The sequence below is a fragment of the Sebastes fasciatus genome, chromosome 4 (genome assembly GCF_043250625.1).
Source record: "Sebastes fasciatus isolate fSebFas1 chromosome 4, fSebFas1.pri, whole genome shotgun sequence".
Lineage (NCBI taxonomy): Eukaryota > Metazoa > Chordata > Actinopteri > Perciformes > Sebastidae > Sebastes > Sebastes fasciatus.
In genome coordinates, this window is record NC_133798.1 from 25,412,792 (window position 1) to 25,439,361 (window position 26,570).

General features: G+C 40.3%; 1 protein-coding gene across 1 annotated transcript; it reads left to right on the plus strand.

Annotated features, from left to right (window-relative positions):
* The first annotated feature begins 1,128 nt into the window (after window positions 1-1,128).
* On the plus strand, window positions 1,129-25,949 carry b4galnt3b (beta-1,4-N-acetyl-galactosaminyl transferase 3b). Its single transcript, XM_074633123.1, has 19 exons — window positions 1,129-1,463; window positions 7,639-7,694; window positions 7,797-7,898; window positions 10,949-11,044; window positions 11,413-11,503; window positions 11,637-11,737; window positions 11,840-11,907; window positions 13,433-13,511; window positions 13,675-13,741; window positions 13,930-14,064; window positions 14,193-14,302; window positions 16,186-16,277; window positions 16,951-18,171; window positions 19,301-19,560; window positions 21,037-21,190; window positions 21,309-21,381; window positions 21,470-21,623; window positions 22,572-22,698; window positions 24,014-25,949. The coding sequence occupies exons 1-19, from the start codon at window positions 1,328-1,330 to the stop codon at window positions 24,123-24,125; spliced, it is 3,234 nt and encodes a 1,077-aa protein (XP_074489224.1). The 5' UTR covers window positions 1,129-1,327; the 3' UTR covers window positions 24,126-25,949.
* The last annotated feature ends 621 nt before the right edge of the window (window positions 25,950-26,570 follow it).

Consider the following 26,570-nt stretch of genomic DNA (forward strand, 5'->3'; position numbering starts at 1 on the left):
GGGTTTCATTGAAAATCAACAAATGAATAGAATACAAAAATACAGCCTGCAGGCGTTAGGCTATTGTAAGGCAAGCCAGCTGTTGCACAAATAGCACCTAATCCACCCAGTGCAGGTAACCCAATTGGTTGGCACTTAACTTGTTTCCCCAACTAGGAGAGTCAACACTCTCAACAAACAAAACACAAAGATCACAGAATCCCAAAAGGGCCCAAAACAGACCAGAGTTTCTGGTAAAGCTGATAACACATGTTGCATTGAGTGAAGGAGAGATCAGAATGACACTCGGTGTGCAATTTCCCTCCTCTTTTAAGCCCTACAGAAAGGGCGTCGTTACACCCTGATTGGCCAAGAGGGGAATGCACCAAGCTGCTCTCAACTATCATTTAAGAGCCAGTCCCCACACCCTGCGCAACAGGTGAACTGAATAACCCTCTAATCACTCAGCAACTCAACCAAAAAAACACCAGGGAAAAGGGAAACAACAGCAAGCACCAGAGAATTGGCAGCTGCCACATACATACATATATACATACACACACATATACATACATACATACACACACATACATACATATACACACATATACATACACACACATACATACACACATACATATACACATTCACATATACATACACACACATATAAATAAAAATAGGAAAAAAATTATAATAATAATACAAATAATAATGATAATAATGAATAAATAAATTAAATAAAATGTAATTGAATTAAATTTACTACTGGCTACTGAGAAATTACTGTAGTGGGTTTCTCAAAAAATGACAAAATATAAATATTCAAAATAGTCGTGCTTTTACTGTGAAGGCAGATTTGGTTCAGTTCCGGTCCTTTTTTGTGGCATCTTCTCTGTTCAACGTGAAGTTGTGTGTGTTTCGCGTATAACGGGTTCTGAGATTCTTTGTGCGGCTTCGTGTGGACTGACTTCTCGGACTGGATGGACGAGAAATTCAGGATGGTTTAGTTAGAGTTGCTACTAGATTACCGGCGACCTCCTCAGGTTCATGCCGGGTTTTTTTCGCGGGATGAGAGGAGCACCCATGAGAGGAGCACCTATTGAGAGGAGCACCTATTGAGAGGAGCACCTATTGAGAGGAGCACCTATTGAGAGGAGCACCTATTGAGAGGAGCACCTATTGAGAGCACCCGCAGGCAGGCAGGCAGGCAGGCAGGCAGTGAGACTGGGCTCACGGTGGAGGCGGTTCTCCCTCAGCCTGGTGGTGACAAACACAAACAAAGTCTCTAGAAACTCTAGAGAGGAGCTTTTTCTCCTGAGAGCTGAGAGAGCCAACCAAGAAGAAGATGTTTGCTGCGTTTTTCCCCGTGAAGAAGCTGAGGCGTCACAGCAAACATCTGCTGTTCGGGTTGATTCTGCTGCTCGGACTGGCGGCCGTCTACCATGAGATGGTTACTACAACAGCATGGAGCAGTGATGCAAGTAAGTCTGTGTGTGCTGTACAGTCCCCGTTATGAAGGGTCTTCTTACTCAACAAGTGTTTGTCCTTTTAAACGTGATCAAAGTGATCATTTAGATCTGATTAACATGCAACTGAACAGCCAAGTGAGCATGTAAAAAAAACATGCAATAAGCTTGCAGAGGGATTAGGCTGCAGTAAAAATATAAGGCAGTTATATAGGTAAACATTGTGCAACTTCCTCACTTAAAGTTGCAAGTCTTCACTCATTTGCTTGGCTCATCTTTGAAGCTGTCCTTTTATAGTGGTGTTGGTCCTTTCAAACTTTTTGTTGAAGTGATCATTTAGACTGGATCTGATCAACATGCAACTGAACAGCCTGATAATGGAAAGTAAGCATGTAAAAAAAAGGTGCAATAAGCTTGCAGAGGGATTAGGCTGCAGTAAAAATGTAGGTAAAATTTGTGCAACTTCCAAAACAACTTCCTCACTTATAGTTGCAAGTCTTCACTCATTTGCTTGGCTCATCTTTTATAGTGGTGTTTGTCCTTTCAAACTTTTTGTTTAAGTGATCATTTAGATCTGATTAACATGCAACTGAACAGCCTGATAATGGAAAGTGAGCATGTAAAAAAAGCTTGCAGAGGGATTATTAGGCTGCAGTAAAATATAAGGAAGCTATATAGGTAAAATTGTGCAACTTCCAAAACAACTTCCTCACTTATAGTTGCAAGTCTTGGCTCATCTTTGAAGCTGTCCTTTTATAGTGGTGTTGGTCCTTTCAAACTTTTGTTTAAGTGATCATTTAGACTGGATCTTATTAACGTACAACTGAACAGCCAAGTGAGCATGTAAAACAAAGGTGCAATAAGCTTGCAGAGGGATTAGGCTGCAGTAAAAATAAAAGGTCATCTTCAAGATTCAGTTTATTGTCATTTCACAGATTATTTAAATAAACAGAAGGAAAAGAAATATTGTTTCTCCCAGCTCCTGTCAGTGCATTAAGAAGGATAAAATAATAAGTATTAAAATTAACAATACCCAAAAATAAAAAAATAAAATAAAATAAGTAAACGTGTGGCAGCTGCCAATTCTCTGGTGCTTGCTGTTTCCCTTTTCCCTGGTGTTTTTTTGGTTGAGTTGCTGAGTGATTAGAGGGTTATTCAGTTCACCTGTTGCGCAGGGTGGGGGACTGGCTCTTAAATGATAGTTGAGAGCAGCTTGGTGCATTCCCCTCTTGGCCAATCAGGGTGTAACGACGCCCTTTCTGTAGGGCTTAAAAGAGGAGGGAAACTGCACACCCAGGGTCATTCTGATCTCTCCTTCACTCAATGCAACATGTGTTATCAGCTTTACCAGAAACTCTGGTCTGTTTTGGGCCCTTTTGGGATTCTGTGATCTTTGTGTTTTGTTTGTTGAGAGTGTTGACTCTCCTAGTTGGGGAAACAAGTTAAGTGCCAACCAATTGGGTTACCTGCACTGGGTGGATTAGGTGCTATTTGTGCAACAGCTGGCTTGCCTTACAATAGCCTAACGCCTGCAGGCTGTATTTTTGTATTCTATTCATTTGTTGATTTTCAATGAAACCCTTTATACCCATTTCTTTTAGTGTATTTTATTTGGGAAAACTTTAAAGGAGGGTAAAAGGAAAAGCCAAACCAATATTTCAGTTTCCTTAATTGTTTGTTATTATAGAGGCATTTGTTCATTATCGAAGAGGCATTTGTTCATTATTATTATTAAGAAGGCATTTTATTCTATATTATTATGTGGATGGGAACTGTTTTTCAGTCTTCTGGCTGAACAACTAAAGTCTGGGGAACTCGGTACCGCCACAAACGTTTCAGACACAATTTCACACAATTTGCAGTCATACACACAATTAGCAGTCGTGTTTAACAGCAGAGAAAAGTGCATTAATGTTCATAATAAAGTGCTGTTTGCATTACTGTTCCAAAAATTGTCTTTGACAGGTGACAAGCTTTAAAAAACTGTTTCTGCTGTATATAAGCTGTTTTAAGCTGTCCTTTTAGTGGTGTTGAATAGTTGAAGCATTACTATTCAAAGTTAGTGTTTCTGATATTTTGTCCACTTTGGTGCCACTCCATATTTAGAAACAATCTTAAAAAAACACAACGAAAAGCAGTTCATTGCCACACAACAAAGTGTGCAGCTTCATAAATGACCTCTCTGACACAACACCTTTGTTTAATGCTGGTGCTGTGGTGTAGACAAGGACAATAAAGTGGTCTATTTGAAATTACATACACACATACTATTATTATACTAATTCAAGTAGAATATGTTTAAGGAAAACTGTTAATGCAATATGAAGTACCACAGATGTTCTGTAGAAGTCTCTACGTGAGCATTAACATGAATGTATTTTTACACCTACGTTTACTTTTCATGAATCAGGCTGATGCATTTGCACAGGAAACATGAGCCTACCGCAGGTGAGACAACAGAAATTTAAAGAGATGGAGCAGTGTGTGTGTGTTTTGGAGCAAGAAAAATAGTTAAAGGGGGGATGGGGAGGTCAGATGGCAGGTTTTTTACACTGAAAGGGAAGTCTTGTCTAATCAAACTTCCTGCCTTTTACACTATTTACGCCTCAGGCAGCTTACCATCTGTTGTGTTCCACTCACACCCAAGTATAGCGTCAGGGTGTCACCACCACATGGAATGGATGGAGATGAAAACTAGTCAGGTTGGTGTCTGCCACACAAGAGAGAAGAAACCACACATGAAATGCACACTTTGAACAAAGCCTGGCGTGTAAACACATGCCTAAGACTTCCTACATTACAGGGCTCGCCTATCGACACATTCCTGGGCTGTAGCCCCCTCGACACAGTGGGACTTCTGTCGAGGGAAGGACCCCATATAGCCTCCAAAACAGAGCCGAAAGAGCAATGCGATGATCTAAATGTGCAGTAGAAGAATGATTCTCAGAACATCATAAAGTATGAAGACATATTTACACACAAGCTCTGATTATTGACACTCGCCAACAAGCGTTTAAACCAGAAAATCAAAGATCTGATTCCCCTAAACCAATATTCAGGTATGCAAGGTTGGATATCATATTTACAAAAAACACTTTAAGCATTACTGTTCATAAGCGCGTCATCTTTTCACCGTCACCACTGGACTAACTACTAACTGTTTAGCTCATTGTTCTACTTTAGCTTGTGCAAACACACCAGTATCCTGCAACCAGCCTGTGTGAACCTTTATATAAAAATAAGGCACAAAACTAAAAAGGAGAATGAAAGTAAATACATCCGTTCATGTCCAATCTTAAAACTACAGTATAGGGCGCCTCAGAGTATCGAAAGAAAAAGAACAAAGTTCACAGTCTTTATTAAAAACCTCTTGGCCTCAGTGTGTCCTAACTAAAAACCTTGAAGCGTTCTCGCTGCAGATATTTATTGCTCCGGTTTCGTCCTGTGCAGCAGAGCTTCATCACCTACAAATTGCAGAGAAGAAACTGAAAGATTAAGACTGTTGGCGCAGGTTACCACAGGAGTAGGCTCGGCTCTGCAGATACGGGTCTTTAAGGGACGGCTTGTTTTTCCCACATGTAGGTCACACGGGCACTTAAGAAACATAGATAACGTATGAAGTGCTGCAGTTAATAAATGTCCCGAAGGAGAAATGGCTGCCTGTGTGGGCGGGTGATTTTCTTTAATGTGGTGATCCTCTCTACTGGTCACTTCGCCCACATTTTTTCAATAATCCTATGGTAAAGAAGAACAAGTTGTAGCAGAGTTAATGATATGTACTACTTCCTCATAACTGGGTATAAATATATAATATGTTTGACTATGTACACTGCATGTTTTGACGAACTCAACTGTAAGTTTTACATAGTCTCTCACCTGAAATCAACTGCAACAGTGGTTGTCTAAATGTAACGCTAACAAATTGTCCAGTAGGAACACATTTGGCTGCGTCAAGAGAGTAGCTGTGCCACACCTGGAATATAGTCACATTAATACAACAGCCTCATGCAAAACCTCAAGTCTCTTTGTTGTTTAGATGTACTTGGTGTGCTCTATATGAAGGCTGAAAGGCAGTAAAGCCCTGCAACTATTTGAGTTTAACCAAACAAAGCACCGACAGGCATTTTTGAAATGATTGAATGTGATGACAGAATGAATACAAAAGAATTAAACGAATGCATCGTCAGTGCTGTGGTGAATATTGTGATAAAAAGGGCAACAAAAGAAGTCTAAGTAGGAAGACTGGATGAGAGCAGATGCAGATAAAAATATTCCTCTCTTGCTTTTCTTAACGCAACTCTAGAATTATGCATGTTGCCAAAATTGTACCACATGTCTCAAGGGTGTGTGTTTGGAGAGCTCCACCCTTGTGGTAATGACAGAGGACGAGTCCACAGGCACAGTAAACCCAATTCACTCACTGACACCACAAGCACATGGAAAAAAAACATATCACAACTAGATCAAACAAACAAGTCACCTCCTTTTTAAAAAAACACCCTATAATTTTGAAAGATGAAGGAATAATATTTCTGCATCTGCTCTGCATCCGAGCGCCGGAGATGTTTTCCAACACAGGAGTGCCGTATAATAGCAGCTCATTGAAGGCTGTGAGTAAGATGAGTTACCATTCAGTGGTCATCAGCGTTGAATTGGAACGGGGAGTGGGTGGGACTCCTTTGGGACACTGGGCTGCATTGTTTGTGCAACACAAGCCCACAAGAAATGGATTAAATAGCATGTATAAGAAAAACTGTAAATCTGGCAACACCTAGAGTACATGTGCTATGAAGCATCAAGTGAGCTAGATTTATGACAGATTGGATGTGATGGTGGCCTACATAGTTTAAGTCATTTGGCAGGAGTGGTTGTTTTTTCGATGCAGAACGTTGTCTGTGCCATGTTTTCGGCAGCACTCTTTGAGATTTGGCTTAAAGGTTCAGTGTGTAGGACTTAGCGGCATCAAGTGGTGAGTTTGCAGATTGCAACCAACTGAGTACCCCTCCGCTCACTCCTCCCTTTCTCAGACTGCAGTAACGTGGCCATCCGTACCATAATAACACTACTTTAGGAGCAATGGACAGACGGCGGCTGGCGATACCACGGTTTTGCACTCTGCAGATCACGTTACCGTAGTTTCACAAGTGTGTCAGAGAACTACGGTGGCCTCCAGGTAACGTAAAAAACAAGAAAGGCGTCTGCGTGAAGACGACCCGCCAAGCCCCCAGGAAGAGCGTTGGGCTGTGAAGCAAATTTTCCTAGTGGCTGGTACTACAACTTCTGTGTCCGTCACGTGATACCATTGGGCCCAAAAATACTTTTTTCCCATAGACTTTAATTGGGAAAAAGACGTCCGTAAATTGGCGGATAATTTTGTTTGAGGTAAATCAACTTCTCAGTATGAACACTTGAATAGCCCTTGTTTAAATCATTAGATCCTAAAAGTTGTAAAATGCACTAAGAGCCGAATCCAGAGTTATTTCCCTTCCTCCATTCATGTGAATGAGACCCGGACCGAGGCTGGAGCGAGAGCTGGGAGGCGGAGTTAAAGGAAACGCTACTGCGCCTGCTCTGCGGAAGATCGCCGGATGATCCGGGTACTTTATCACTCGGAAGTCAAGCCATTTTGGCTTCATGCGCCACTGAGCAACTCTCATAGGCATGAACGGGAGCCGGCCTCCAACGCTGTATCCAGTTCTCTTAATACATCGATGGGACCCGCTCCCTATGTAGATATGAAAAGGCTCATTCTAAGCTAACGAAAACACAATTCTTAATTTCAGGTAACTATACACAAATGAAAACATAGCTATGAATTTTATATTCCATTTCTTCTTATAGATCCCCTGAAATGCTACACACTGTTCCTTTACCAATTACAAGAGTTTGTCATTCATACATGTACATGTTTGCTTCTCCACACACACTGTCTCTGTAAATTAACTGATTTTCCCTATCCAACAACCATAAGAAGCAGATCGAGCCACACGCTATCTCTGGATTAAAATACATTTTATTTGAATGCAGAGTCAGCAGAATGCAAATACAAGAAAAACTACCTGTTTCACCTGCTGGGGAAATCACACATTTCTTTCAAATCAGCAGAAGGAACCTTGTGACAGTGTTGCTCATCTATGCACAGTCAATGCATATTTGCCTGTCAGCTGATTGTTTTCACCCACTCCCTCAGGTATGAATACTGACGTTAACGGCAGCAGCTGGTGGAGAGACCTGTTTGACCAAGGGGTAAGGACACGGCATTGGAATATATAATTATGCCAGGGTGTGTGTTTGTGCAGGGAGGGGTGGAGGAAACCAAGCTAAGACTTTCTTATGTGTGTTTTTCAGGTCAGAAAGGACCATCTAGCAGACTCTGTGGAGGATTCAGGCTCTGTGGGGAATTCAGACGCTTGGAGGTCCAGCTACACTCCACAAACCTGGAAACCAGAGGTGTGTGTGTGTTTGTGTCTCCCCAGTCCCCACATGCTTAAACACTGTCTCACCTCTTTTGAACTCTGAGTAACCTGCCCAGGCCTGCCCAATTCCCTCCCACCTCAGAGCATTTGCCTCTGTATACAGTATGTTTTCCTGTCGCAGAGTCTGCTTCAGTAGCTTCCATTGCTCTGTCATCATGTTTCCACTATATTAAGCAGCCCTGTGCTTCGGCCAGTTGCTTGCACCTCATGTTTCATGTTTGGGGGAAGCTGTTGCTGTGTCTGGCTCAGTGTTTGCAAACTTGCATTAGCATTGTAATAGTCCCAGTGATCGTGTTTGTGTGGGTGCCCTCTGAGTCGTTGGTTGGATCTTGTTTACGAACTAAGATGAATTGTCTAGCCTGTTGTTTAACGAGCTGTCAAAGTGCTAAACCTTGCAAGATGCAGTCATGAAACTTTACAGGCATGTAGTTGAGTCTGAAAATGGGTGTGGTGCAAGCAAGGGTACTTGAAGTAGGGAGGTAGGAAATGGGGAACGGGTCATTGGCCCCCTCACTTAAAGCCCCTGGCCCAATTTGGCATTGCAGCTGGTGCGATCCCATCACAAGATGGTCTCTAATTTTTGTTTGCACTGTTTATTTCAGGTTTTTATCCCTGTAATATCTGTAAAAATTCTATTTTAGGGGAGTACTGAATTGACTTCATTATTGCACAAACGTGATAAAGTATTTTTGTGTTTTTAATTCATTGAATTAGCCAAAAACACCCATTACCATCTGTTTGTTTAATCTATTAATGTTTGTTTTTTTCACTTTAATTTTCAGAAAAGTTGTTCTGCAATTATTGATTCATCTGCCAATGAAAATGTTCTCAATTAATTGATCAATTGTTTGGTCTATAAAAAGTCAAAAAGTAGTGAAAAATACTAGTCCATGATGTCGTCTTTAAATTTCTTGTTTTGTCCAACTAACGCTCCAAAACCCAAAGATATTCCATTTACAATGACGTGAGTCAAAGAAAAGCTTAAATTCCTCACAATTGTGAAAAAGCTGTAACTGAAGGGGGATGTAACAATAACAGTTAAGAAGTCCATTAAATGTCACAACTTTCCCAGATGTAGCACTCTGCTGATTGGAAGGGAAGGAAAGAGAAAAAGGTGCCACAGAGCCACGGTTGAAATTAAATAAGAATGAGTTTGACAGCAAATGAGCTCCTCAGACTCCCAGTCAAGTGGCCTTTGATCAGAGACATGAAAACAGAGGGAGAGAGGCTTGTTAAATGATTACAAGCAGCACTGAGCCTGTGAAGTCATTATTTTACAGCCTAACCACAGAGGCCGGGTCACGCTAACATTTAACCGACTGTGCTGATGACAGCAGAGCGTTTAGCTTGACCACTAATGAAATTTGATGAACTACCGGACTGGTAATACTGAGGCTTACCTGCATCGTTCTGCCTCTGTGCTGCAATCGGCACACACAGATCAGATAACATGGCCTCTTTGGCAGATGTCACAGAGGTGTTTGTTTACAGGACATCTGGGCCGACTGCTTCTTCATTTACGTGCCAGTGTTTCCTACAGGCTTTCATTGAATCTACTGGAGGCGGGGAAGAGCAATTTAACAGCGGTTTCCATTGTCACACCATTACTGTGATCCACCCCTCTCCTCTTCCCTCCCCTTCCACCTGTGTTTCATAGGTCATAGTCTGGCTGCTCTGTCGTGCACCTACAGTACATGTTATAATCATAGGACATTATATTAAAAGCTCACAGCTGGTGTTATTTTTCAGTTTGTAGTTAATTTAATATGCTAGTGCTGCTAACATGTAAACTAACAAGCTTTAGTGATATAACTAATAATTCTGTTGTACTTACTTGGGCCATTGTAACTGATAATATACCGTATACCCAGATTGTTTTCCGAGATGGTTGATAATCGCCACAAATGAACACCACTTTTATGATTTTTTAAGTGTGAATGCAATCGCCAGAAGTAAAAAGCGTGAGTGCGAGTATACACAACGAGTAAAGGCGGGCGAGTCGGTGTGATGACGTTTTGTTCTCTCATTCAGCCACTTGTTAGCAACTACCTTTTTTTAAAACACAAAATTCACGAGTGGGATATTTATTGATGTATTTTATGTCGTAGAACGAATCGGTTGTGTTAACACAGACCTTATTTCAGGCATAACTAAGAACCCATTCAAGGAAACGAATTGGCTCCAGCTTGGCTCTGATTGGTTGTTTTCCTCCGGTCTGTGAAATCTTGCAGATGCCATTAGGAGCACCGGAGGACGCAGAGGCACATGATTTTTTTTTCAGATTACCTGTCTCATGCACTACTATCAGGATATAGTGAGCGTTTTATAAAAATAACTTTTTAAAATCTTATTTTTCTACATTTCTACCTAGTGCAGCTTTAAAGGATCAGCTTACCCAAATAACACATGAAACACAATTACTCACTTGACTTGTCCAGCTATGCAGATAGTTTTGGTTTTATCATTTGCAGAGATTGTTAGATATTTGAGGATTTTGCCTCCACCCTAATTCAAAGTGGTGTTCAAAACACTGAAACATTACATAAAAAAAAACCCATCACAATCACATCTGTGGATTATTTTAGATCAATAGGTTTCTGTGAAGATAAATTGTATTTTTTATGTAGTTTGATAAAGCTTTGAGCACCACAGATGAAATTGTATTCACCTCCATAGAAGAGAGGTGGAGTCAGGTATTTTAAAACCTGAGCAAATAAATAAAACCCAAACTTTATGCATGGCTGGATACCACCAGAGGTAATGTTTTATAATTTGAGTAAACCAGCTCTTTAAATAAGACTTGTCTGCACATAGGAAGTGGGGTGGATAGTCGGAGTCGGGTGACAGCTGAAACAGTAGTCCCGTCATTGTATTGTCAAGTGGTATCTAAGGAAGTCTGTATTTGTTGCTTGTAGTTTGCCAAGTACTGAGGCCAGATGGTTAATTGTCCCACTGCTGACTGACTGCAGCACAAACACCAGTGTGTTCCCAGCGTTGTCCTCACTCTTTCCTTACTTCCTGCAGTACAAGGGCCAGGCCAATCTGCACGGCTTTGAGGACTGGTGTGGCGGTTCTACAGCTGACCTCTACAGGAACCCGCACTACCCGCTGTATCCTCATGTGAGTTAAACCCTCCTCTTCTGAGTACACATTAATTATGTTTAATTGATCATTTACACTCTTAGCCAGACTAGCAACATGGCTCTAGGGATGGTAATGCCGGTCGGCCCACCACTTTGCTCCAGACTGAAATATCTCAGCAACTATTGGATGGATTGCCATGAAATTTTGTGCAGACATTCATGGTGCAAAGACATCCCTTCACACACTCTGACACAAGCGCGGTCAAACACACATGGTTGTTTTCACTCAGAGGTGCATTCTACATCCACGTGCTAGATCCTCATGTCCCTGGACTCACGATGTAGTCTCACTTTGAGTAAACATCATGGCTGATTCTCTGTGTTTCCCTTTCCTGTCTCTTTCAGTCCAGGACTACAGTGCAGAAGCTGGCCGTCTATCCTCATTGGACCAACTACGGGCTCAGGATATTTGGTTATCTACATCCATATGCTGACGGTACAATGTGTACTTTTTATCTAGTTCCTGTCTGCTACTACACCGAGTACATGCTGCACACAATGCACATATATCTCCCTCTATCTCTCCCTCAATCTGCCTCTTTATCTCCTTTTTTCTCCTCGTTTCTCAGGAGAGTTTGTGTTTGCTGTGAGCTCTGGCGACAACTCTGAGTTGTGGCTCAGCACAGATGACTCTCCCCTCAACGTGCAGTTACTGGCATGGGTTGGGAAGGTAAGTGTGTCTGTCCTCTTCTCAAGTGGCAGTGTGTAATTTCCTCATACCTCAATACTGCCTGTAATATTTGTTTAAATGTGGGCGTCTGTCTTTGTCTAGACTGGCGCAGAATGGTCAGCGCCGGGCGAGTTTGAGAAGTATGCCAGTCAGGTCTCCAAACCAGTTTGGTAAGTTCACACCAGACTAGATTTTATCGTCAAATCAACAGTTAACGGCAACAATGTGAGCAAATGAACATACAGTATTGTACTGTGTGTGTGTATAGTACAGTTATTTACCCAGTTCAGAGACTCTCTCTGTCCTCAGTTGTTGGAGCCCTATCTTAAGTATTTCTCCATAACATGAATGCTACATCAGGATTGTGTGGGTGAGCAACTAGAGCTGCAACGATTAATCGATTAGTTGTCAACTACTAAACTAATCACCAATTATTTTGATAATCGATTAATCGGTTTGAGTTATTTTAAGAAAATAGTCAAAATTCTCTGATTACAGCTACTTAAATGTGAATATTTTCTGGTTTCATTACTCCTCTATGACAGTAAACTGAATATCTTTGAGTTGTGGACAAAACAAGACATTTGAGGAAGTCTTCTTGGGCTTTGGGAAACACTGATCCACATTTTTCACCATTTTCTGACATTTTATAGACCAAACAACTAATCGATTAATGAAGAAAGTAATCGACAGATTAATCGTCAAGAGAATAATCGCTCGTTGAAGCCCTATAAGCAACATAAACAATAAAATATTGTTATGGGATTTCACTTTTGTCCTTTGTCACCCTTCCACTTCAACCCCATGAGAAGGGCGCTTAAAACAACACAGACCAAAATCTCTCAGTAAAAATAATCCAAACATGTCCTAACTTTAGTTAAATAAATTTGTAGGTGCTTGATCCATACTAAGGACTAAAAGTCAGGGTATCGCAGCCTCTGCTTTACCAATATTGCCAATTTTTTTTCAAAAGTCCCCTACTTTTTTATAGAAGTGTAAAACTAAATTGCAGCATTACCCCTTTAATCAAATCAAACCAATGCCTAAACGTAAGCACCTCTAATCTAAGAACCCAAACACAAGCATTTCTATGTAAAAATGTATAGGCCCCGTCTGGGAATCCAACCTAGAGTTTCATGTACAGTAAAAACTAAAATTACACTAACATTTCTGGCTCAGAGAAACATTGAGAACATACTGGAAAGTATTGTTACAGTGTGGGGGTGGTTTACCATAACTAGACAGGAAATTGTGTAGGCTACTAGTACATAGTGCAGATGAGTCTGGTGAGTTGACACCAGCAAGAGTAAATGTAAATATCAGCAATTATGATCAACACGTATGTACATGCCTAGTGTGCCTACTGTTACAGATGTACAGATTTTTATCTGAGCGTGGGAGCTGCTGCAGCTTTTTATTTAGTCAAGTCAAGTTTATTTATATAGCCCAATAAATCAAATTTGCCTCAAGGGGCTTTACAATCTGTACATCATATGACAACCTCTGCCCTCGGTTCAGATAAGGAAAAACTTCTCCAAAAAACTTTTAATGGGGAATAAATGCGAGAGCAGCGAAGCCAACCAGGACCTCCACAGATCCCGCACTTAAAGCCACTTGACTGCATTTCTTCTTCAGTATAGGTTGTCTGATGTGACTTTATTGTAGTACTGAATGTGAACTGTTACTGTGTGACAGGCTGTCTGCTCAGAGGAAGTACTTCTTTGAAGTTATCCACAAGCAAGACGACAGAGGGACGGACCATGTGGAGGTTGCAGTAAGTAGTTGGACTCAGCAGTCATAGAAAATGTCCCCTCCTCCTTTCTTTGTCTCATTTCATTGGTTCCAACTCTCATGGTCACGTCTGTGCTCATTTTCATGTGCAATGTGAGGAGTAAAGCGGAAGAGACATGCAGTTGTTTGTGTTTGTTTTCACACAGTGGCAGCTCCTTGACCAAGGCCTTAGGTTCAAGGTTATTGATAACACTCACATCTCCCTCTATGTTAGTAAGTACACACATCATTCCTGCTGCTTAAAAAATACATCCCTCAGTGAATCTGTAGTAGTCTAGAGCTCAGGGTGAATCTCCATCACACAGTGTTTCATAATCCAAAACCGTTTGCCTTCATTATTCTGCAAGGATGCTCAAGTCAAGTCAGCACTTATTCTAATGTTACGTGGCTTCGTCTCACAGATGAGTCTGCGTTGTTAATGGGTGACACAGCACACATACCACAGATGGCTGCAAGCCACCAGCAAACCCTCACAAAACAGCAGAACGCCAACGCAGACATGCTGAGGGAGGACCCGCGAGACGCTCTTTACCACGGTGAGACGTCTCTCTGTTGCACTATTTCTTCGCCACACAGCAGATAAATCATCCATTGCCTGCCATTTCCTCCTACCGAATGCACATAGTAATCTTATCTCAAATCTGTGCAATGTGTTTGTTTGCAGTGCCTTTGATAAACAGCAAGTTCCTACAAGGTGTCCTGCCCGACTGCTCATACAAACCAATCTACACAATAAAAGACTTTCCTGTCGGGCGCTATCAAGGACTGCAGTTTGTATGTATTTATATAGTCGGATTATTTCATAAACATTTCTACTGGTTGAGCTCCAGTCCACATTATTCTTCAGAGGTCCTGAATACAGAGTTATTATAGCACTGAGGAAACATTTTTTCATGTTTATGATGCTTTAGAGTGTCACAGGAAGCTTTTTCCATCTTTTATGGCCCTCTCTTATTTTGTTTTTAAATGTGTTCCTGTTGTTGTGCTGAGCATTGTTTGAGGAGTCTAAATTATGCCAGCGTTCATAATGTCCTCTGAGGACCAATTTAAAGGTAGGACACGCTGCACGCATCACTTTGTGCTGACTTCCTGAAGTCTGGTGCTAGTGCTGGTTGCCTAGCAACCTCCTAGTGACAACAAGACTCCAGGATGTCGCTGCCAGCTAAGAAATAATAATAATAATAATATCTTTATTCATATAGCACTGATTGAAACAAAGTTAGAAAGTGCTTCACAAAAGTACTAAAAGTGCAACCTACTAATTAAAATAGTAAAACCCATAAAACAGAATAAAAAAATGAGGCAGTGCGATAAAAATACGTGTTGAGCTTTATTTAAAAGAAGCCACCGACTCAGCCTGCCTTATTTTCTCAGGTAAAGTGTTTCAGAGCCTCGGGGCTCTTTTCTCAAAAGCTCTGTCTCCATTCATCTTCAGCAGACAGACTGGAACAGATAGAAGGCACCTCAAAGGATCTCAAGATCTGAGATATATTGAGGTCAGACCATTTTGTCCTTTTGTAAGTAATTAAAAGAACCTTGAAATCTATTCTAAAACGTACTGGAAGCAGGTGTAAGGAGGCTAAAACAGAGGTTATGCGTTCAAACCTGTTTACTCAGGTTAAAGCAACAGTGTGTAATATTTTGGGGGATCTATTAGCAGAAATTAAATACAATATTAATAACTATGTTTAGTGTATAATCACCTGAAACTAAGAAAGTTGTGTTTTCATTAGCTTAGAATGAGCCCTTTATATCTACATAGGGAGCGGGTCCTCTTCACAGAGTCCGCCATGTTGCTCTACAGTAGCCCAGAACGGACCAACTAACACTGGCTCTAGAGAGAGCCTTTGGCGTTTTTACGTTACCTGAAGGCCACCGTAGTTCTCTGACACGCTTGTGAAACTGCGGTAATGTGAGCTGTCTGACTTCCGTTGCTCCTAAAGTAGTGTTATTATGGTAAGGATGGCCTCTGAGCAAGGCGAACGGCGTTACCACGGATTTGTACTCAGTTGGTTGCAATATGCAACCACACCACTAGATGCCACCAAATCCTACACACTGTCCCTTTTAAAAGCCTGGCAGCTGAGTTCTGTACTGTCTGCAGTGTAGACGGTCTACAGTTTTCTATTTAGGTATGTAAAAGCACTGTAATCCAGGCGTGTCCTGCACATAACCCTTGTGAGACCACATGATGTTTCTACACTTTAAAGATTAAACAAAAGAAAAGATATAACGTGTTAATTAGTGACATTAAGAAGATAATTGGAATATTGTTTAACCTTTGGACAGAGCCAGGCTAGCTGTTTCCCCATGTTTCCAATCGTTATGTTAACCTAAGTATATGTAACAGACTGATATGAGAGTGGTGTTGATCTTCTCACCTGGGCGAGAAAGAAAAAAAGCTCATATCCCAAAATATTGAACTATTTTAGTTTTGAAATTATTTGAATATCCACCTCACTTCACATCAATTCTGAAATCTGGTATACATCCAAAAAAGCACATGATACAGGATGTTCTGTTCTTATCTCAACTCTGCACACACCTGTTTGACCCCTGTGGACGGAGGTCGGAGTAACCTTATTATAAGAGATCTCATGATTGATCAGCAAGGTCTCGTAGCTTTAACGGCACGTCATTTCATTTCATCTCCGCAGGTCCACTTGTCCTTCATCTACCCCAACGACTACACCCGACTCACACACATGGACACTGAGAACAGCTGCTTCTACCCCGAAAGCGTGAAGAGGTAAGACACCGGGGATAAACATGACAAAAACATAATAGATCCACATGTAGTAACACTTATTGTGACATTCTATACTAAATGGACATGCAGCAGGACAGAGCAGAAGTAGGTTAGATGGATAGATATTGGATGGATGTACATTATTGATCCCAAATTGGGAAATGATTGTGTTACAGCAGCAGGTTATCCAGGCAATGCACTGGAACTGAAAATAAAATATACATATCAACACTAGATAAATATATCCATAGAATACACATTATAAATACTATGGGAATACACTATAAATATACCCGACTACTACAACTAACATTACAATTCTAATATATAAACATAGAAAAACCTGTTGTATCCATTAGCAACGTGTGCAGTAACATACTATATATATTAGCAAAGTGTTCAAGATACAATATTTTGTTTTTAAATAAAAAATGATTGATGTTGTAAATGTAGTAATGTAAATGGTTGTAAGGTTTACAGTATCACCAGCAGAGGGTGCTGGATCCTTCAATCTACTGAGAATCTTCACAGCAGAAGATGAGAAGGTTTTGTTTTATTTTTGAGAGAGAGAGAGTCCTATCTGAAAACTAATTTGTGATCCTAACATAACATCAGGCTGATTAACTTCTTCTAAATCTTTGCATAATTGTGTGTTTTGTCCTCCTGTCTTCAGGTTGGGTTTCTCCAAATACATGAAACTAGATAGTCCTGATATGAAAAGCACAAAAAATTATGAGAAGTTTGCCGATGAACCCTATAAAAGAGAAAAGAAGGCCAAGCCTGCCCAGGTGGATAACAAACTTTTTCAAGACTATGGGGATGATTATGATGATTATGCAAAGAGAAACAGGCGCAAACTCTTCTCCTTAGTCGTGCAAGAAACTAACAACATGCTGAAGAACACCTCTGACACAACAATGCACGTAGATGAGTCGCAGGGGAAATTCCCAAAGCCTCCGCCAGAGCCACAGAAACCAGCTGAGCGTCTGCAGTCATCACAAACCTCAATACATCACCCGGCCCTGCAACAGAACCGGAAAGAGTCGAAGCTAGAGGGTCGGGTTAAAAAAGCAGAGCAGATAAAACCAAAGAGAAAGTTGAGACCAGCAAAGAAACAAAAACTCAAATCAGTAGAGACCGCTGTGAGACCAAATCCACTGAAACCAGTGGACAGCGAGCAGCTTAAAGCAAAGGAAGGACCAGCAGTCCCGTCACAGCAGCTCAATTCTAAACAGCATCGTAGGCAGAGGTACCGTAAAATGAACCAAACCCAAATCCAGAGACTCAAAGACTCAAAGCTTCAACCCTTGGAGAGGGATGCTGCTCTGCCTGACAAGGCCGAGGAGCAGAGGTTTGTAATCAGAGAAATGGAGCTCCAGCTACCCACCACAAAGCGTTTTATCCCTGCCCAGAGAGACCTGGACCAACTTGGGGATAGGCTAAATCAGTGGGACATAGATGCCAGACACCGCAGGAATAAGGTGATAAAGATGAAAATGCCTCTACAGGGTCTGGAAAATAATACAAAGATGATGGCTAACGACAAATTGGACAAGTCGGATACGAAAGTGGAGGACCAAGAGGGAAAGGAAGACGAGGTTTACAACCAGGCTGAGAGCTGGAGAGACACCAAGATAAACTCTCTGTGGGGAAAAGAGGGAGACTATGATCAAGGCTTTGATGGTGGGCCTTATGATGACGAACCTGCGCTGGTGTTTGACACTGAGGTCAAATGGAGCCAGACATTCCAGGTTAGCCACCTGGACCTTCAGGCACAGCGGACAGATCGGATCAACCTGAGCTGCGGCGTCTTAGGCAACCTGCTCCTCCACTCCAGGGACGCTCTGCCCATAGTCAAAGCTTTCATGGACCAACTCTACAAAAAGCACCCAGGGTAAGTTCTGTATTTGTGTATATGCACCCATAACTGTGCATCATATGAATCATGAGATGCATTTCTGACAGGAATCATCTTCATTTTAATGAGTTTTTCCATAATGAGAGATCTAACATGGGTAAAAAGTAATTCTCTGGTCGTGGTTGCAAACTCGCCTCCTCAAATTTTTAATTGAAACTTTTTACTGACCTAAAGAGATAAACTATACAGTATTTCAGTGGAAAAGACATAAAGATTAGTGAGAAGCCTGGAAAAAAATAGCCAGTTTTGTCTTTGTTTATCATCTTGCAACAGCTCAGATTTATCTTGGGACTGCGTGATGTATGGAGGACCACAAGTGCCACAGAAACATTTCATTAATTAATAACTAATTGTACAACAAAAATTTGCATTAATAAATTAGTTTATTAATCTATAAATAAATAGACTAAATTACAAAGTAATTTATTATTTGATATTTTAATGGGCAATAAAAAGAGGAATTATTAAATAATTTACAAATTAAATATTAATCCATCAATAAATAGTTCAAATTAAAACAGGATTTGCAAAAAAAAAACATTAAACAGTCAATAAGTACATTATTTAAAAATACATTAATGAATTCATAAATAAATAATAGAATTTAGAAATCTATTTGAAAAACGCAGTTTAAAAAGAGAAATAAATAACTGGATTCACAAATTGAATTAAGAATACAGATTTTATTTAAAAGGGGCAACTTCCTTTTTCCGTTTGCATTTCCATTTCCCAGCTGCGTTTCCATCTCCTATTAGCTATTTGATTTGCTTTATCATTTAGCTTCTCCTTTTAGCTTCTCCATGACAAATGGGGCCCGACCCATACTGTAGGTTGGGAACCACCAACCTAACTGATAAATGAATGCTGGCATGTTGGTCGTGAGCATTGAAAAGCTATTAAAGAAAAAAAACAGCTATGTTAAAAGATCCTCTGGGTTTTCTTTCATGGTTTTGCTGTATTTTTTGAATGAGTATGTCACATCTTGGAGTCAATCACACCTCCGATATAATTATATAGTGAGTACAATCATGTGCATAGATTACATAATTGTTTTAAAGCACATTTCACCGCGTTTTGTTTTTTTAAATTCTCTCCGTTCTTGCAGGCAGTTTACATTGGTGCGTGTGATTAACGTGGTGAAGCGCTCCGACGGGATCCATGGCAGCCGCTACTTTCTGGAGCTGGAGCTGAAGGATGTAAACAGCCAGCTGGTGCGCCTGTCGCACTACATCTACACTCTGACTCGCCAGAGCAAACAAAGCATTGAGGACTTCAATAACCAAAACCTGAAACCTCAGCTGGTGCTGTGTAACCCGGTGGGCTTCCGCTGGAATCCTGCCGCCACCGTCCACTTCATAGTACCGGGTACGTCCACCTTTAACCATGCTCATTACATTTACCAACTGCTTTGGTTCCTTTGTCCTGTGCTGTGCTGCTTTTTGGCTTCTGTAGAGGGTGTAATATTGACATTGATGGGCCTGTCTCAACCACTTGTGAATATTTTATTACTCAAAGAAAGAAAGGCCCCCCCCGATATGTTTTTTTGTCCCATTATGTAGCCATCGGTGTCAGATTCAAAGCTGTATAAAGACTCAGATATCAATGGACTTTTTGAAAAACACTTTTTGGGAGGGATCCATAGCAGCCCGTCTCCGAAATGTGTTGGAACCAGAACAGTCCTCCTGGGACGAGATCTTAAATGTCAGAAAAGAAGGCCTACTGTGATAACATGACTGTTGATTTCAATCTAATACCATGATAATGTAAATCTGACACTGATGCTTAAATAACAGTACACAGAGGGTTTTTTCTTTACCTCAGTAATGACATATTGATGTATTCATGTCAACATCGTAACCCGGATTCTAGAAGGATACGTAAATGCAGTTTATAATCCTTTTTCTGTGTGGTTGTTTTTATTATGTCTTTGGGATGTCCGTCCGTACCATTCTTCTGAGCGCGATATCTCAGGAACGCCTGAATTCAGATGCTAATTATGACAATTTCATACAAATTTCTAAAAGGATAAAATGATGTAGTGATGACATTTTGGACAGACATGGATGTAAACTGCAACTTGTATTAAAGAGCAGAATTTATGCACACCTGTAGGCCGACAGGTGCATAGGAGAAGACCTTAGGTCGACAATATAGAACAGAAAGAATCCCGCTCTCCTCTCCTGTCCTCTTCACTTGCAGTCAGATATATTTAATAATAACAATGTGTTGGTACACAAACCTTCATCAGGTGATCTTACCAGACAAAAGGAGGGAATATATTAAATAGTTTGGTTGACCCACGTGGATGAATCAGGATACGCTTCAAACTGACGTCACTCAATCAATCAATCAAGTATCATATATCGTCACATCAAATCATCACTTGGCTGCAAGTGAAGAGGACAGGCTGCACACGGATTTGAGTACAAGAGTACAGCAATGAGTTTCTACAATCTTATTCTATTTTTAAACTTTATTCCTTACTATTATTATCATGTGGGTCTTATTTACAATCTTATTTTCCTTTTAATTATGGCATTCAATCTCTATTTTCATGTGAAGCACTCAGTGCATGTCATTTCCTTATTATAAAGCACATTGAGCGGCATTTCTTGTATGAAAGGTGCTATACAGATAAAGTTTATCATTACATTTTATCTTCATCAGATGTAATATTTGACAAAAGTTGATGAAAACCAAATGTCATAGTTACTACGCAGTAAATATTTTTTTTGGGGAGCATCTGTTCACTGTGATGATGCCCATTTCTTGATATTTTTTCCCTGTATGTCTATTTATGCACTACCTAAATAACTGATCATTTGTCTGTGCGATTCTCAGTGAAGAACCAGGCTCGCTGGGTGCAGCAGATGATTGCAAACATGGAACATCTGTTCAGAGAAACCAAAGACACCAACTTCAATCTCATCATGATTGACTACAACAGCAGTGACATGGATGTGAGGAAGGCTCTACAGAAATCTTCACTACCCAGGTGTGTGTGTGTGTTTGTTTTGCTTGAATTTGCTGAATCTGAACTTATTAAAGCTCATCACACATAGTGTATATACAGTATATGTATGTACTATAGTTATGCCTGTGGAATTTATCAGGTACGAGTATGTGAAGCTGAGCGGAAACTTTGAGCGTTCTGCTGGTCTGCAGGCCGGTGTCGACCTTCTAACTGTGAGTATTGCAACATCACTCAAGATGAAGTGATAGATTTGTGAATATAGACCAGTAATAATAAATCTATTTTATCATTCTCCCTCAGGATAGCCACAGCATTGTGTTTCTTTGTGACCTCCACCTCCACTTCCCTCCTGCCATCATCGACACCATCAGGAAGAACTGTGTGGAGGGATACATGGCGTTTGCTCCAATAGTCATGAGGCTGGAGTGCGGGGCTACGCCATTAGACGCCAGAGGTAGACACATTTACACCCATCTTTAGTCTTTTTTCATGTAACCATGGTTCCTTTTGAAGGTTGTAAATTAGAAAAAAAATGAAATCAATTTGAATGTATTTCCTTTAGCCAAAATATAATACCAATATTTTTGTTGTTGCATTAAAACTTTACCACTTGAGTCATTTTTATCAGAAGTGGAGTCAGTCTTTTAATGGAGTTTTAATCTTAGAACAACGTTGTAATTTACTCCAAAATACCGTAATTTCGAGTTCTTTAACGGGACTAAGAAGATGAGAATTTGTTTAATTAGTTGTCTAAGTGAGTGTAGGACCCCTTTTGGATGTACATCAAGGTGGGAGACAGACAGTGAAGACACAAGAGAGAAGACGGTGCTGTAATTTAGTCTAAGATAAAAAATTTAAAAAAAGGAAAGGAGCCATTTAATGCAGAAAGAAACATTGGCTAGTTTGGTTTAACCAGATTAGCTGCCATTTTAAGCCTTTTTGTGTTCTTTTTGCCTGCACATTTCTATTTATGCAGTAATATATGTGGATTACTGTAAACATTCTCACTTTTCTGCATCAAGGCTCCCCTCCTTTTGTTTTTTGTGTCCGTCGCTTCAGGCCTCCCTCCAAAGCCACTCAAAATTATCATTATGAACTTAAACAACGAACATGGCTATTGTTGCTATTCACAGCTGTCACGCTAGCAGCTTGAGGAAGACTCTGCCTTGGCAGAGTGCGCACAGGTAGGTAGACAGACAGACAGGTAGCCCGTCCAATCATTACATTCTGACCGAATTAAATAAGGCTTTTTACAATCCTGTGACAGCCACAGATGCGGGATATTTTTCTTTTTTTTGTCAGGGCATTTGATTTATTGATTGTTGTCAGGAATGAGAATTTGTTGCTAAAATCTTTACCTTTACATTTGAATGAAAATGTGGCCACACCATCTGTGTTGCAGGTAATTGGGAGGTCAATGGCTTTGGCCTGCTGGGGATCTATAAGTCAGATCTGGTCGCAGTGGGAGGAATGAACACCAGAGAATATAAAGACCGCTGGGGAGGAGAAGACTGGGAGCTCCTCGACAGGTTTGTCCTCGCTTTATAAATCAGTCAGTTAATGGGTAGAGACTTGTTTGTTACTCACAGTTTGTTTTTTTAATTGATTTCCTGTATTTGTTATTTTTGTTTTCATTTAACTATAGAAAAAAAAATGTAAGAAACATTTTAAATAGCTGTTGCTACTCACTAACATGTGTCTGTTACTGTCAGTGATGATGGTCTCTCAACTTGTATGCACCAAGTGCAACAAGTTAATGCATGTTCCTGATAGAGTTTTCTTGTTATTACAAAATAACTGCCGGAAGGCATTGAACATGACAGGCAGATGATATATTACAGTGTGAGAGTACTTGGGTTGTTTATTATTTCCCTGAAGCAGTGGATTCCATACTTAAGTGGGCGCCTTAAGGACCAGCGAATACTGCCAAAAGATTCATTGGCCTACCTTTTCTTTTAAAATACATTTAGGTGACTGCCTATTTCTAATAACGTTTCAGCACATGAAAAAATACGGCGACATTTACATCATATGCATTTTTAGATTGCGCAGTCGAACGTATCATAACCAAAAAATAAGTAGAAATAAGGTGCTGAATATGTCATATGTTTGATTTTGAACAGAACAAAAGAAATACATTTAAACAAGTAGCCCACTTCTTTTTTTAATTGCAACATAAAACATTTCATACCTGTTTTGATTGAGCGTAGATCTATTGTTTCACTCGATATCAATACTGTGGTTTAACGGTACAGTGTGCAGGATTTAGTGACATCTAGTGGTGTGGTTGCAGATACTGAGTACCCCTCCACTCACTATTCCCTTTCCAAGACTGCGGTAATGTGAGCCGCCGAGTGCAAAACCATAGTAACGCTGTTCGCCTCGCTCAGAGGCCATCCTTACCAAAATAACCCTACTTTAGGAGCAACGGAAGTCAGACGGCGGCTGGCCGTATCACAGTTCTGCACTCTATTTCTGACGTTACCACAGTTTCACAAGCGTGTTGAGAACTACGGTGGCCTTCAGGTAACGTAAAAATGTGAAAGGCTCTCTCTAGAGCCAGTGTTTGGTTTATCCATTCTGGGCTACCGTAGAAACATGGCGGAGCAAAATGCGGATTTCATGAAGAGGACCCGCTCCCTAAGTAGATATGAAGGACTCATTCTAAGTTAACGAAAACACAACAATTCTTAGTTTCAGGTGATTTATACACTCATCAAAACATAGTTAGGAATATTATTTTCCATTTCTGCTAATAGATCTACCAAAATGCGAAACGCTGTTCCTTTTAAAAAGTTTGTGACCACAACTAAATGAAATGTTCGTAAACAATCTCTGCTCCAGGATTCTCAAGGGAGGACTGGAAGTGGAGCGGATCTACATGAGGAACTTCTTCCACTACTTTCACTCCAAACGTGGCATGTGGAACCGGCGAATGAAGCCCAGCCACAGATGACCTTGTCACCTGCCCGCTGCACCATGACCACGGTGGCCACGGTTACAACCACGGCAACCAGAGCACTTTAAGGCCGGAGCCTGATTCCTGCTGCATAACTGTAATACCTGCTGACCGACGGAGAGGGTGACATAGGATTTGTATTCATTCACTTCAGCTCTGTGAAAAAAGCAACTTACAAGTGTCAGCAGTGACAACGGTTGCTAAGGAGATACTACTGATATGCTCAGAGTTTATGTCACTGGATTTACTGTTGACTACTATGAGGGTACTGGTCGATGAATGCCATTGACTGTGTGTTATTACAAATGAAGATACATCTGTGCAGCATGTCGCTGACTCATGATGATATGCACTACCGGCTGCAAGGTACTGACCTGATTATCCAAAGACAAAACGTAAAATAAATGACACTCTGGGGACGTAATGTATACACACACAAGTGTCCTATATCATAAGGATATAGATAAAGATGTATCATCAAAGATCTATCATCAAAGATCTTGCACATGAGTCTTGACTGGAGAAAAAAAAAAAAAATTGTGTATATGGTAAACACAGCCTTATTTGTCATGTTGTAAATTATGGGAAACTTTATATTTATTATATCAATATTTGTAGGATTTCTTTTTTCATTTGGGTTAAATGTTATTTCTAGAAACAGATGAGGAAGTTACACCTCAGTTTACCCGTTGAGTGCCCGCCTCTATTTGTTCTATTAAATATTAAATGTGCCTTCTGTTGGGACTGTTATTCAGGTACTGGGGCCACATAGTGCTGTTTTTAGAGAGTCGGGAAAAGCCTTAAACTGGATAAGTTATTGAATAACTAAGTTTTCATTATTGTATCATTTGGTTTTGTCTGAGAAGGAAAGTCAACTATATTTAGACAGGTATGTTTGTGGTTTGTGTTGCCCAATGTGTCAGACAGTTTTTGCACATGAATCAAAAATGAAATATCAGAAAACTGAAGCAATGCATTATTGTGAGAATGTGTCTATTCTCAGTACACTGCCACTTACCAAAGATAATAGTTGTACATGCAGAATAGTTTCAACAACAAAAAAAAGCAGGGTTTGTTTTTGACATGTCGGGCTATTGAAAATGTCTGTACTGTAAATATAGCATTACGGGTAATTTTAGTCAAGAACTCGTTTTACTGTAATTTATGTTTCAGCTCATCTTATTCTTATTGATCTACCTGCTGAATCTAATAGTTTTTCAGAAGAATACTAGTTTTGATTCATCTCAAAAACAAGTAAGTAGCATTCTTTTATTGCTCAGTCGATGAAGCTCTCCATTCTAACTGTGGGAAATATTGTTTTCACTGTCAACACAGTAAATACTGAGAGGAAATGTGGTGGGTGGAAAAATGATCTTGTGTATTTATCATATTGTTTTAATGTTATTTATGATAAGACTAATGCCAGCATGTTTCTGATTGTTCACATTCCAGTTTAACAGACTTTATGTGCCTTTCTGAATCGGTTTCACTTGTTATCTAGGGCATAAAACCACAGCACAATTATGGTCAGAACCAGAACCTGTTGGCGGTTTTGATTTGTAACACTGCCAGGGAATTGTTTGATGTGTTCTTCCTTTTTCGTGTACCAAAGGCTTTTGTGGTTTCTGGTTTGGCCAGAATGTTTGTCTTACACTACTCCTTTATGTCTTACATTGTTGTTTTAAGATATACCTCATCCCTCTCTTTGTGCTGGGACTTAACCTCTGCCTTATTGTACCAGTCTCTTCTCTCAGGGACAGTTTTTGTTTTGCATTTTACACTGCCTTGACAATTCTGAGGAATAAATGTCTCTTGCCTTCACTTCCATTACATTATGTGTGTTTTTTTAATAGTTAATATGCTGTGCAAATACTGGACTGAGACAAAATTCAAAACAATATTACAAAACTGAGGTATTCTGGCTATTAACTGTCTGAAGACTTTAAATAACAAAACAAAAACTAGCATAAATGATAAGAATTCATCATAATTTGTGAAACAAGCCTATCTGGTACCGATCCGATACCAGTATTTAATGAATAAGCTGTATGCTTCACTGTGTGGATGTGACTGGGATCATTCTTTTATCATTTTAAGCTTTTACAATGGTGATGAAAATGCTCTACATAGCAGGAATAACAGTCTGACTGTACACTGGCGTCCACACAGGCAGACACTGTATATTCACAGATGCTCACTCATAAATTCCTTCAGAGGTTGCCGAGTCCATCCCGTCACCACTCCATCATTCAAACTTCATCTTACCGACAGTCTCTGATGTCAGTTCAAGGACAGCTACTAGCATGTGTGTAACGGTGTTTACTGTTTATTATCGGAGAGGAATTCATTCCAGTCAAGAGGAAAGGCTAAGTATATCCCGGCTCCGACAGAAAACATCTCCGGTGCTTTGCCAGCGTAAGTCAATGGCATAGCTTGTACATG

What these genes read in the sequence shown, in the direction of transcription:
- b4galnt3b (XM_074633123.1), top strand. Translation starts at nt 1,328, where the DNA reads ATGTTTGCTGCGTTTTTCCCCGTGAAGAAGCTGAGGCGTCACAGCAAA. An exon ending in CAGGTCTCCAAACCAGTTTG is followed by an intron (nt 11,908 to 13,432) that starts GTAAGTTCACAC and finishes ACTGTGTGACAG; the next exon opens with GCTGTCTGCTCAGAGGAAGT. An exon ending in GCGAGACGCTCTTTACCACG is followed by an intron (nt 14,065 to 14,192) that starts GTGAGACGTCTC and finishes GTTTGTTTGCAG; the next exon opens with TGCCTTTGATAAACAGCAAG.